The sequence below is a fragment of the Mustela putorius genome, unplaced genomic scaffold (genome assembly GCF_011764305.1).
Source record: "Mustela putorius furo isolate JIRA1106 unplaced genomic scaffold, ASM1176430v1.1 tig00000580_pilon_pilon_pilon, whole genome shotgun sequence".
In the NCBI taxonomy this organism is placed as follows: domain Eukaryota; kingdom Metazoa; phylum Chordata; class Mammalia; order Carnivora; family Mustelidae; genus Mustela; species Mustela putorius.
Window position 1 is genome coordinate 15386621 of NW_025421423.1, and position 14559 is coordinate 15401179.

The 14559-nt window shown below is 40.3% G+C and overlaps 1 protein-coding gene across 1 annotated transcript in view; it reads left to right on the forward strand.

The window, feature by feature from the left end:
* The first annotated feature begins 8856 nt into the window (after positions 1–8856).
* HSDL2 (hydroxysteroid dehydrogenase like 2) overlaps positions 8857–14559 on the forward strand; it is a 58785-nt gene continuing 53082 nt past the window's right edge. Inside the window, exon 1 of the mRNA XM_004747817.3 lies at positions 8857–9116. Coding sequence (XP_004747874.1) covers positions 9100–9116 — 17 coding nt within the window. The 5' untranslated portion in view covers positions 8857–9099. The remainder of the gene's footprint in view (positions 9117–14559) is intronic.

Consider the following 14559-nt stretch of genomic DNA (forward strand, 5'->3'; position numbering starts at 1 on the left):
AGATCAAGACCTAAGCTGAGATCAAGAGTCAGACACTTAACTAAGTCACCCAGGTACCCCTAAAAGCAATTTTGAAGAAGGGAATTTGAACAATGTTGGTGGTGCTGTTAGGGAGAAAAGCAGATACGAAAACAAGAAATAAAGCTAGAGATTTGGATAAACCCGAGAGGGAACCTGCAATGGTTTATGTTCTTTTGATATTTTTGCCTTGAGATAGGATATCATTTAAGAGTTAGGTCCAGATGCATATAACAGGAAACAAAAAATAATTACAGTGTCTTAAACTGGATAAAGATTAATTTCTCCTGCAAAAGTAGTCTAGAAGTAGTAGTTTCAGGGCTGTTATGACATTACATGTTCATCAGAGACCCAGTCTCTCTTTTATTATGTGAGCATATGGTTTTCATTCTTAAGATCACAAAATGGCTGGAATCTCTTTAAAGAAGCTTTCCCAGAAGTCCACTGCAATATCTTCCACTTATGTCTCATTAGCCATAATTTGGTAACATGGCCACTCCTAGTTACAAGGCAGGCTGAGAGATGCAGGCTTTTTTCTCAGCATACAGACACCTCCAGTAATCGATACTGTTGGTAAAAAGAAGCAGAGAATCCATTATAGGTAGGCAAATATCAGTCTCTGACATAGCGGTTATCCCATAAAGTATAGAGTTAATTGTTGTATATGCATAATTATATATATATATATATACATATATAAACATATATGTATGTATGTATGTATAGTATGTATATATATGCGTAAGGACTTGTTTTATATACACACACATATATATATGTGTGTGTGGATATATATATATATATATATATATATCTGTAATTCCCTCACATTAGCCTCAAATCTTTGGCTAAGAGTTGTGTGCAGATAGTATAATAAATAAACCAACAAGCAGGAAAGTGAAATAAGGCATGATCCACACACCTACATACCCATTCCACTCACGACTTGCAGTCATGCAAGTGAGCTGTTGTCTACTGAGGGAACCCTTTCTTGGAATTCTAAAAGATGGCACCTGCGAAGTGGGGAAACCCCACAGCATACTTGGAACAGTGGGAATACGAGAAGGCTAGGTGGAAAACTCAGGAGGGTACTGAGGGCTACCTCCCAGCCCTAACCTTTCTTCCATGAATGTTACAAAAAGCTCACCTTTGAAGGAGTCACAGGAAAGGGAAAGACCAATACCCCCTGTGATGCAACATAAATGCAGCTGTCCCAAGCATCACATCCTGTATTAACATCTAGAAGAAAAGAGGCAACTTATTCTGTGGTCTCTTTCTTTTTAAAGATTGATTGATTGATTGATGGATTGATTTTAGAGAGAGCACATGAGAGTTGGGGAGAAGCCGAGGGTGGGGGAGAAAGAGAATCACCAGGAGACTCCCCACTGAGGGCAGAGCCCGACACAGGGCTTGATCTCATGATGCTGAGATCATGACCTGAGCCAAAAATCAAGAATCAGATACTCAAAAGACTAAGCCACCTTTCTCAGTCAAAACACTAAGAAAATTTCTTAGCAGACCTCACATTTGCTAAAAGTAGATAACAAACATGTCCACTTCTAATCAATGTATGGGTCATGGGAATGGGATTACACTAAGGTCAGTGATTCTCAATCTTGACTGCATATTAGAACTACTTAAGGGGCTTAAAAAAAAAAATACCACCTATGTGTATCCCATTCCAACTTAATTAGAATCTCTGGGAATAAGGCCCAGACATCAAAATTTTGAAAAGATCCCCAAGTGATTCCGATTTGCAAGCAGGTTGAGAACTACCAGCCTACACCTTTTGGGACTGCAACCAACAGCATTAGCCTTACCTGGAAACGCGTTACAACTACAAATTCTTCAGCTCCACTGTCTAAGACCTAGTTAATCAGAAACTCCGGAGGTCAGGCTCATTAATCTGTGTTTTACAAAGCTCTTCAGTTGATTCTGGTGCACATTAAAGTTTAAGAACCACTAACCTAGACTAATGAAGATTTTGTTCTAAACTGTATTCTAAACTTTTCTGAAGCATAGATGAGCAAAATTAGCAAGGACAAGGAGTTGAAAAGCATGGGCAGGCAAGAAATAATCTCAGTTATAAGAATTTTCTTTCACTTAAAACATAAAACTTTTTAGATTGAATTAAGTTCAAGTTTACAGGAAAGTAAAGTTGTAACCAAAAAAAAAAAAAACCAAACCAAAAAAACAAAAAACAAAAAAACCTCTCATACATCTTAACTCTAAATCACCAATTTTTAACATTTTCCCACATTTGTTTTAGCATACTCTCTCTCTCTCCACACAACACACACACAAATACACACACTTGAGAGTAGGCATTAATTTCCTTTTATTCCTTAAAACTTCATACTGGGAACACAGACCTTCTCTTGCATAAGTTATCAAATTCAGGAAATTAACTAACTTGCACTAGTTATCAAATTCAGGAAATTTATAATTGATGCAGTACTTTAACCTATGGTACATATTCCAATTTGTCAATTGTGCTATAGCAAACTTTCTTCTTCTGTATAGAAACCAGTATAGGATCATGTGTTTCATTTAGTTGTAATGTCTTTTTTAGTTTTGTTTATTCTATTACAGCTCTTCAGCTTCTCATTTTCCTTTTAATAACATTACATTTTTGGCTTCTTATTTACTTCTGTGATGGTGTAAACAACAAGGGTAATTTTGCCCTCCAGAGGTCATTCAGCAATTTCTGGAGTGTCAAAACTGGAAGGGCTTGGATGGTGGTGGTGGTTGCACAACAATGTGAGCGTACTTTAAGGATACACTTTAACATGGTTAACATGGTAAATTTTATATAATATATTTAAACATACATACACGGGAGTGGGGGCTATCACATCTAAGAGGTACAGACTAGGAATTCTTTATTTTTTTTTTTTTAAGATTTTATTTATTTATTTGACAGACAGAGATCACAAGTAGGCAGGGAGGCAGGCAGAGAGAGAGGAGGAAGCAGGCTCCCTGCGAAGCAGAGAGCCCGATGCAGGACTCGATCCCAGGATCCTGGGATCATGACCTGAGCCGAAGGCAGAGGCTTTAACCCACTGAGCCACCCAGGTGCCCCCAGACTAGGAACTCTGCTAAACATACTGCAATACGTGTGACAGACTCCAACAACAAAGGATTATCCAACCCAAAAGGTCAATGGTGGCACATAATCAAAAATCTGTGTGTAACTTTTGACTCCCCCCAAATTAACTATTAATAGCCTACTGTTGACCAGGAGCCTTACAATAACATTAACTGTCTATTAACACATATTTTGTAGGTTCTTTTTTTTTTTTTTTAAAGATTTTATTTATTTATTTGACAGAGAGAAATCACAGAGAGAAATCACAAGTAGACGGAGAGGCAGGCAGAGAGAGAGAGAGAGGGAAGCAGGCTCCCTGCCGAGCAGAGAGCCCGATGCGGGACTCAATCCCAGGACCCTGAGATCATGACCTGAGCCGAAGGCAGCGGCTTAACCACTGAGCCACCCAGGCGCCCTATTTTGTAGGTTCTATGTATTATATACTGTGTTCTTAAAATAGGCCAGGGAAAAGAAAATGTTACAAAAACGATAAGGAGGGCATCTGGGTGGCTCAGTTAGCTAGGTGTCTGCCTTTGGCTCAGGTCATGATCCCGGGGTACTAGGATTGAGTCCTGCATCAGAACAGAGCAGGGAGCCTGCTTCTCCCTTTGCCTCTGCCTCTCCCTCACTCATGCTTTCTTTCTCCCAAATAAATAAATAAATAAATAAAATCTTAAAAAAAAGAAAATCATAAGGAAGAGAAAATACATTTATAATACTATACTGTATTTATCAAAAAATATCCATGTAAAGTGGACCTACATAGTTCAAACCAGTGTTGTTCAAGGGTCAACTATATCAATAACAACCTTGCTAAACTATTTTGCATATCCATTGAGCAGTCTCATTTCTAGGAATGTATTTTGGATAAAAATGAGTAGTGAACAATTATGCATGCACAGAAGTTTTTATTGCAAGGCTGTTTATAATAGAGAAAATGTTGAAACAATTAAAATTTCCATGACAAATGAGAATGGTAAAATTAATTTCAGTAAACATGTGAAAGAAAACTACACACCTGTTTTTAAAAAGTCAAGGTAGGGGCTCCTGGGTAGCTTAGTTGGTTAGGCATCTGACTCTTAATTTCAGCTCAGGTCAAGATCTCAGGGTCCTGGGGTCCAGCCCTGTGTCAGGATCCATGCTCTGGTTGAGATTCTCTCTCTCCCTCTCCCCCTGTCCCTCCCCCAGCTCACACTCACTCTAAAATCTTTAAAATATTTTAAAGATAAATAAATAACAAGTCAAAATAAACTTTTAGGTGTAAACTTGGAAAGATGTCTATAATACATTAAGGAAAACAAAAACAGTATCCAAAACAATTGGTATACATAATCTTCCCTAGGATTTACAAATAATCAAAACCTATATTAAATTTCAAAGTCTTAAAGGATACATGCCAAAATATTAACAATGATTATCTCCAAAGGATGATATTAAGAGGGAAATTTTCACTTTCTCTAGATTGTTATAGTCACGTATTATCAGGAAGATAAAGACATTAAAGTATAGCATTGAGGTTAATATCCAACAGTTACTAATAAAATAGTGACTGGTAATAATTCTTTGAGCAGCAAAACGTACTGCTAGCAGTCCTATGGGGAAGATTTGGTACATTATCAGAAGAACTGCCATACCTTCAAAACCCCAGGGATTTTTTCCATTGAACCTGGACCAGGATGAGCTGTCTTGTGGGTGAAAGAAATGGAAAGTATCAAGAGCTGTGACTTTAAAGCATCTGCATTGAAAGCATCTGCATTGTTTGTTGGCCTCTGACCATTCATTAGTAATTTCCTATCTGAATGAAGAAGCTTAGAATACTTAAAAAGGCAAGTTGAAAAATGACCACGGTAAGTAAATGGTAAGTAACAACACACTAAAGCTGTGTTTTCCAAATAATAGGTTATGATCCATTAATGAATCATCAAAAAATTTAGTAGGTTATGGTTAACTTGATAGAACATAATAGATTCAATAAAATAGAAAACTCTGTGTACTGGGTCTAGATGAAAAAGAACTTTTTTTGTCAGGTGCCTGATGGCTCAGTTGGTTCAGTGTCTGACCCTTGGTTTTGGCTCAGGTTATGATTTCAGTGTCATGAGGTCAAACCCTACATTGAGCTCCATGCTCAGCAAGGAGTCTGCTTGAGATCTCTCTCCCTCTGCCCCTCCCCTGCTCTCACTCTCTCTCAAATGAATATTCTTTAAGAAATTTCTTTATGTGGTGTGGTCAACAAACTTGAATGTTACTGCATTATATACTTTTTTTTTTAAAAAAGAGTTTATTTATTTGACAGAGAGAGATCACAAGTAGGCAGAGAGGCAGGCAGAGAGTGAGAGGGAGACAGGCTCCCCGCTGAGCAGAGAGCCCGACCTGGGGCTGGGTCCCAGGACCCCGGGATCATGACCTGAGCCAAAGGCAGAGGCTTTCACCCACTGAGCCACCCAGGTGCCCCCATTATATACTTTAAAAAAGATATATATGTTTTTAAAGATTTTATTTATTTAACAGAGAGAGAGAGACAGTGAGAGAGGGAACACAAGCAAGGGGAGTGGGAGAGGGAGAAGCAGGCTTCCAGATGAGCAGGGAGCCCGATTCGGGACTCAATCCTAGGATCCTGGGATCATGACCTGAGCCAAAGGCAGATGCTTAATGACTGAGCCACCCAGGCGCCCCTAAAAAAAATACTCTTGAGATGCCTGGGGGCCGCAGTTAGTTAAGCATCCATCTCTTGGTTTCAGTTCAGATTATGATCTCAGGGGCCTGAGATCAAGCCCTGTGTCAGGCACCCTGCTCAGTGGGAAGTCTGCTTGAGGATTCTCTCCCTCTTCCTCAGTCCCTCCTCTCAAAAAATAAAATAAGTAAGTCTTTAAAAAAATATATATATATATATACTTATGCAAGATAGTGTTAGAAGAGTTATTTAACTTCAGATTAAAGTTGTTCTCAGTGTCATACCTTTTTTTTCTAAGTTTTTTTATTCAAGCAATCTCTACATCCAACATGGGGCTTGAATTCTCAACCCTAAGATCAAGTGTCACATGCTTTTCTAACTGAGCCAGCCAGTCACCCCTCAATGTCATATCTTTTAATATTTCAACTTGTCTGCATTTTCAATTTGCCATGCATTTGAAAACTACTTATTTTTTATTTTAATAAATTTTATTTATTTAAGATTTTACTTATTTACTAGACAGAGAGCACAAGCAGGGGAGAGGGAGAAGCAGGCTCCCTGCTGAGCAGTGAGCCATACGTGGGGCTTAATCCCAAGACCCTGGGATCAAGGTCATGAGCAGAAGGCAGACACTTATCCTACCGAGCCACCTAGGTGTCCCCAAAATTAGTTTTTAATATTGGTAATATTAATTAATAATTAATTTAAATAATAAAATAAAAGGAATTCGAGTATCACATCTTGTTTTTAATGATGTGTTTTTTATAAAATACAAATTTTCATTAAGGAATTTAAAATTTAAAATATTTCTCCTTTATGGGAGTCCTGTATAGAACTTTATGCTACTTTTGCCTTAATCCAACTCAGATTATAATAGTATATCATAATATTGTTAATAAATTGACATTTTGCTTTATATAATTTTGAATTTTAAAAGGATAGTGCCATCTGGTGGTTCTCCTGAACATGTTTACATTTCTCCTGGGGATATATCAAAAAGTGGGGCTGCTCTTTTGCATGTGGATATTCAGTAGGTGGTAATTGTAACTTTCTGAGGAGGTGCAAAACTGTTTCCCAAAGTGGCTATGCCTTTTTACATTTCCACCAACAATGTATGAGGGTTCCAATTCCTCCGCATCCTGGCCAACAATTGTTATTTTCCGTATATTCTATCATAGCTATCCCAGTATATATAATGTAGAATCTCATTATAGTTTTTTTTTTTTAAAGATTTAGATTTTTAAAAAAGATTTAAAGAGAGAGACATGTAGAGAGGGAAAAGCAGGTTTCCCTCCGAGCAGAGCCCGATGTGGGGCTTGATCCCAGGATCCTGAGATCATGACTGGAGTCAAAGGCAGACACTTAATGACTGAGCCACCCAGGCACCCCTCATTATACTTTTGATTTGCAGTTGCCTAATAACTAATGTTGGTGGGCATCTTTTCGTGTGCTTGCATATCTTCTTTGGAAAAATGTCTATTCAGATCCTTTGTTCACTTTAAAAAAAAATATATATATATATATTTATTTGAGAGGTGGAGGAGATAATGAATGAGAGAGAGCAAATATGTGTGCGAGCGGGAGAAGGGGGCAGAGGGAGAAGGAAAGAGAATCCCAAGCTGACTCCGAGCTCCACCAGAGCCAGATATTGGGGCTGGATCTCACCACGTGGAGGTACATAACTTGAGCTGAAATGAGGAGTCAGAGGGCTAATCAAATGAGCCACCCAGGAGCCCCTGTTGACTTTTTAGTTGGTTTGTTCATCTTTTTGTTGCTGAGTTGTAAGAGTTCTTTATTCTGGATACTAGACCTTATTGGATATATCATTGCAAACATTTCCTCCCATTCTGTAGACTGTCTTTTCACTTTCTTGAGTGGAGAGTTAAGCTTTTCATCTAATAGCCCCTTTTAGCGCTTTTTGAAACACCCAATATCTACAACAGTCTAACACATTGTCTACTCATTCCTCTCACATAGGCAGACCTTGTCTTTTTTTGTCCTGCTGTATGTCTACATACAGTGACCAGCATGCACTAGGTGCTACTATTTGTTGAATAAACAAGTTCTTCTGGAGTCTCTAAGGACAATATCATAGATCATCAGTTCAACTGCCTATAGGAGACTGACAACATACATGATTAAACAAGACCATTTAGGGCTTGCAGTAAAGAGAGTGCACACACCCCATCTTCAAGCTAGTTTAACTGGTCTTTTTTTTTTTTTTTTTCTTTTTAAACTGGTCTTCATGTAAGCATCTCATTGTCCTATTCTACCAATTCAAAACACAGTTTCTTCACGTCTCCCTAAAGATATGCCAATCTTCGGTTCATTAGGGTAGCTGAGTAATGTCAGGTATACCATGAAAAACAATACTAGAGAGCACCTGTGATGAGCACCTGCTGTCCTATGAAGTGCTGAATCACTATACTGCACATTTGAAACTATTATTATATATACTATGTGTTAACTGGAATTTAAATTAAACTTAAACCAAACAAAACAAAACCCCGCAGTACTAGATTTCAGAATTCACCTTACTTCTGCACAGAGTTTGGGAGTTCCTTCGCTAACTATGCATCCTCCCCCAGGCTATTGATCCAGAAGCAGCCGCTCATCACAGGTCTATAATAGGGCCCGGGGGACTTTAGTCCAGATTCCTTGCTATAGTCGAATGCGATGCTGGACGGCGTCTGGCGGAAGGTATCCGCCGAGGAAAACTTGTCCCTGGATGGGGCGCGTGCAGCCATACAGGCATCCAGGTTCGGGCCGCGGAGGGGGGAGAAGAAGGAGAGCCAAAGTACTTGCAGGTCAGGGCCTGCTGAGAAGCCTCACCCTAGCCCTGGAGACTCTAGTGCTCGACTCAAACGACCGCTCTGCCAGCCGAATAACGAAGCGCTGCGACGAAGGAGCCTTCACGCGGCGGGGGAAAGCATACACACGCAGTGGCTGACGCGCCCTTACGCGGGACGCCGGCGGAAGACCGATTGTCACCGCAGCGGGCCGCGAGAGGGGTGGGGCGGGATTGCCTCTTTCCCAGCGCCTGCGCAGAGAGCTGGTTTCCCGGGGCCAGGCGGGGGAAGGTGGGAACTAGCGCCGAGCGCCTGGAGGCCCACTGCGTGCGCAGGCGCACTCAGGGATCTGCCACTACCTCCTACGCCCGTTACCCCCACAGGCCTCCGGGGCGGGGCGGGAGGGGGCGGGGCGAGGCGAGGTTGGGGGGGCAGCGCCCTCTCCGGACGGGGCTCATTAAAGGGGGAAGCCCCGCCTCTCGCTGTACGCTCGCTGCAGCTGCTGTGGACTCCACGTCTGCTCTAAGGAAATTATGTTACCCAACACGGGGTAAGGGCATGGGGGCGTTGCGGGGTGGGGAGGGGAGAGGTGGAAGCCGCGGCCAGGCGGAGTCCGTGCCTAGGTGGGGCCGGAGTGGGTGGCTCGCGGGTCGCGGCCCCTGCGGTGGGAGAACGGCTCTGGAGTGCGGCTCCACGCTGGGCACGCAGTGTTGCTGGAACCCGCCGTGATGCCTGAAAGTAACTCGGAGTTGTGCACCTCTGGGGGGGACAGCCACGTGCAAGTCTCTCCCACAAGGAAAGGATCCAGAGTGGGTTACCCCGCCGCTCGCGGGGCAGGCCCTGCCTCGGACTTTCGCGTGTCTTGCTGAAGGTTTGCAAGTTCTAGGTGAAAGGTCACTGTACCGCTCACAGTTCTTCACTTTTTCCGAACGCTCATTTCCGAAGTAATGAAATGATAATGGGGTGTTTTAAAAAGGGATTTTCAAATTAGTAAAAAATTAAATTAATCTTAAATATGGGTGTCTTTTTCACAGTGGCGGTTCACTTAAGATTTTTTCTTTTCTTTTTTAAAGATTTTATTTATTTATTTACTTGACAGAGAGAAATCACAAGTAGATGGAGAGACAGGCAGAGAGAGAGAGGGAAGCAGGCTCCCTGCTGAGCAGAGAGCCTGATGTGGGACTCGATCCCAGGGCCCTGAGATCATGACCCAAGCCGAAGGCAGCGGCCCAGCCCACTGAGCCACCCAGGCGCCCCTACTTAAGATTTTTTAAAATACTGGATAAAATACACATAGCACCATCTACCATCTTTTTTTTTTTTAATTTAAGATTATTTATTTATTTGACAGTGATCACACGTAGGCAGAGAGGCAGGCAGAGAGACAGAGGGAAGCAGCTCCCCGCCGAGCTTAGAGCCGGATGCGGGGCTGGATGCGGGGCTGGATCCCAGGACCCTGCGATCAAGACCTGAGCCCAAGGCAGAGGCTTTAACCCCCTGAGCCATCCAGGCGCCCCACCATCTACCATCTTTTTTTTCTTTTTTAAAAGATTTTATTTATTTATTTGTCAGAGAGAGAGCGAGCGAGAGCGAGCACAGGCAGACAGAGTGGCAGGCAGAGTCAGAGGGAGAAGCAGGCTCCCCGCGGAGCAAGGAGCCCGATGCGGGACTCGATCCCATGACGCTGGGATGATGACCTGAGCTGAAGGCAGCTACTTAACCAACTGAGCCACCCAGGCGTCCCCCACCATCTACCATCTTAAATCATTTTAAGTGTATAGTATATTCACATTGTCTGCAACCATTCTCCAGAAATCTTTCAACCTGGAAAAGAAACTGTACCCATTAAACAACTCTCCCACTCCTCCCTTTCCTTTAGCACCTATTCTACTTTCTGTTTCTATAAAGTGTAGAGGTCTTGAGTGGGGTGACTTGTTTATTTTATAACTTGCTTGAAACATACAGGCACATGGTCAAAAGACTTTAAAAAGGCTCAAAAGGGTGTAAGGTAAAAAGTGAGTTTCCCCATCCTTAACATTCAGTTTCCCATTTATTCACTGGTATGTTTCCAGAGATAGTTTGTGCATTTTTAAACATTTGTACACCACTGTAAACACAGAGACCACTTTTAAAAATAGTGGCACACTCCCTTTTTATTTTTACATGTGTGTCTTGGGACATATTTTTACGTACATTTTACATATGTATATGCACATCTTCTCTTTTATTGGTTACATGGTATTCTATTGATGTACCATAATTTGTCCAACCAGTCCCCAATCACTGGATACCAGATCATTTCTAGTTTTTCTTACTGCGTAATTGCTGCAGTGATTAAACTTGTATCCACTGTTTGTATATAATTGTGTCTGTATGACAAATTCCTGGAGGCGAAGTTTGAAAAAGTGTATGCACTTTATATTTCAATGGCTAATATCCTCAGCGCTCCAGGGAGATTGCACACCCAAAAGATTGAATGAGATTTCCTAATCCCACACGTTGGCAAACAACAAAATGTTTGATAATAAAAATACTTATTTTGATACTAAAAACCTAATTGAAAAAGATGGCACCTCATTACAGTTAAATTTTTCATCATTAGTGAGGGAGGGGATCTTTCTATATGTTTAAAGTAATAGTCCACATCAAGGAGCAATTTTGACTCCTATGGGACATTTGGCAATATCTTGGGACACTTTTGGTTGTCATAATTATGTATGCGTGGGAGTATGTGCATCTTTAGAGTCCAAGAATATTGGTAAATATTCTGCAATGCACGGTATAATCCCTTACAGATAAATAATTATCCTTTCCAGGGCGCCTGTGTGGCTCAGTGGGTTAAAGCCTCTATCTTGGGTCATGATCTTGGGGTGCTGGGATAGAGCCCGGCATCAGGCTCTCTGCTCAGCAGGGAGCCTGCTTCCCTTGTCTCTCTCTGCCTGCCCCTCTGCCTACTTGTGATCTCTGTCAAATAAATAAATAAAATCTTAAAAAAAAGAATTATCCTTTCCAAAATGTCTATAGTGCAGATTGAGAAATTCTGGTTTAAAGCCATCTGTGTATCTTTTTCTTTGCCTGGCTTACACAACTAGGTTTTGATTGATTTCTTAAGAGTTCCATTTGAAAACAAATTGTTGTATGTCATATGTGTTACAAATATTTTCAGATTCTTTTTCATTGTGTCTTAATTTTATACTGTTTATCATGCAGAAACATGTTTTGATTGAGTCATAGTTAGTCTTTTAAGGCTTTTGTGGTTTTGTGACAAACCTATGGGGCCTTCTAAAGGTAGGATTTTCTTTTGAATTGATAAGTATTCTTCTGGATTTTTATTATTTTTTATTACTTTTATTTTGTTTTTACTCAGATTTTTCATTCACCTGAAGTGATATTCTATTTTGCTTACTATTTTGACAAAGGAAGTGAGTTAGGAAGCCCTCTTCGTTTTGGTTCTCATGGCTGGCTGTACAGTTGCACCAATACTGTTGACTGACTAGTTAATCTTTCTTTCTGTTAGAAATTCCACCTGTCGTATAACTGAAGTCTTGTATGATAGAGATCTGTTTCTGGATTTTCTATTTTATTACTTTTGTCTGTCTATTCATGCACCAGTGCCAAAGTAGTTAATTGCTCTAGCTTTAGAAAATGTTTAAATATCTGGGAAGGCTAGTTCTGCCTCATTTGGAATTTTTTTCAGAATTTTCCTGGATATTGTTGGATGTTTCTTTTTCCAAATGAACTTGAGTAGCTTATATATAGAAGTTTGGGAAATTGTAGTGTAGATGAACTACGTTAACAAGTTTTAGCCATCCACCAGTGGTACTGACAAATTGGGACTCTTGCTTGCTTGCCTGCCTCTTATGGCTCTAACGTTTTTGAGCTGGAAGGGGGTTTCTTAATAGGACAGCCCAGGGCTTCAGGTTAAGAGGAGAAACTGTCTTTGCCTTTCTTTTTGCCAGTGCCTGAAACTCTTTGTGAGGAGAGAAATGTCCTTTATCCTACTGGGAATCAGTCCAACTGTACCAAAGGCAAAGGGATGAGGCTTTTAAAGCAATAGTTGAGACATGTCTTGGATTTCTTTTTTTTAATTGTTAAAAATTATTTATATGTTTTATTTTTTTTTTAAGATTTTATTTTTTGTTTGTCAGAGAGAGAGAGAGAGCACGCCCTTGCACAAGCAGGGGTGAGGGACAGCAGGCCAAGGGAGAAGCAAGCTTCTCCTGGGTAAGGAGCCGGATATAGAGCTTGATCCCAGAACCCTGGGACCATGACCCAAGCCAAAGGCAGATGCCTAACGGATGAGCCACCCTGGCATCCCAAGATTTATTTACGTATTTTAGAGAGAGAGTATGTGCACATAAGTGGGAAGAAGGGCAAATAGAGAGGGAGAGAGAATCCTCCAGTAGTCTCCCTGCAGAGTCTGGAGCCCTCCATCTCACAACCTTGAGATCATGACTTAGGTCATGACCTGAGCTGAAATCAAGAGTTGGACGCTTAACCAATTGAACCACCTAGGTACCCCCAAATCTGGGATTTCTGTTTGTCACATTTAATGTAGAAATTTTAACGTGTAAATAACTAAATAACTTAAAATGTTTAAAGTTCTTTCTTTTTTTTTTTTTTTAAAGAATCCATTTATTTATTTGACAGAGAGAGATTACAAGTAGGCAGAGAGGCAGGCAGAGAGAGAGAGAGGAGGAAGCAGGCTCCCCGCTGAGCAGAGAGCCCGATGCGGGACTCGATCCTAGGACCCTGAGATCATGACCCAAGCCGAAGGCAGCAGCTTAACCCACTGAGCCACCCAGGCGCCCCTAAAATGTCTAAAGAAAGTAAAATTTTATCACTCCCTCAAACAATACAAGGACCTAGAAAAGTTAAACTCTAATCACTGTTTTTAACATATGTTATTATAATATATTTTAATTCTTTGTGTAAATATTATTTATTATTACTTATGGTATTACTAATTATTATTGTAAATACATTTGTAGATTTCTGTACTTAATTTACCAGGGTTTTTAAAATTTGTTTGTTTCTATTTTTTGTTTGTTTCTTTTATTTTAGTATTTTTGGTTTTTATGTCTTCTTGCCCTTCAGACCTCCCATCTAGGAACATTTCTTCTTTTAATAAATAAGAAATGAGAAGGAAAAAAAATCTTTGTTGAAGTGAAACAAACAATGCTGTCATTATTTGCAATTGATATGATTATATAGAAAACCAAAATAATGTGTAACTAAAGTCTTAGATTTAATAATTTTCAGTATACAAAAGTTTGTTCTTTTTTTTTGCCTTAAAGATTTTGTTTATTTACTTGACAGAGTGAGAGAACACAAACAGGGGGTGTAGCAGAGGGAGGGAGAGGGAGAACCAGGCTCCTCACTGAGCCCATCACCCCATGTGGGTCCAATTATAGGACCCTGGGATCATGACCCTAGCTGAAGGCAGACGTCTATCTCACTGAGCCACCCAGGCATCCGAGATAAGCTGATTCTAAAATAATATGTGGAAAAGCAAAGGTCCAAGCATAACTCTTAAGGAAGGACAAATTGAAAATACTTGCCTTATCAGTTAGTAAGACTGATAAAGCTATTAACACTTAAGACAGTGCAATCCATGTGGACCAATGGAATAGAAGAGAAGGCCTAGAAACAGCTGTATTTATGGGGACTCATCTTGACAAAGCTAGAATTGAAGGTCTGTAGAAAAGATGGGCTTTTTAGACTGGGACATTTGGTTGTCCTTACTGGAAAAAAATGTAATTCGATCCATCCCTCAATTCATATATATAAGTTAATTCTAGGTAAATTAAAGACTAAAATTTAAAAGATAAACTGTAAAATTTTTGAGAGACAAATTAATACAGTTGTGGTTAGGGAAGGATTTTTTTTTTAACCCAAAAGCATTGGCTGAAAAGAAGATTCATAAATTCTACATGAAAATAAAGAATTTCTACCCATCAAAAGATATTATAGGAGCTCCTGTGTGACTCAGT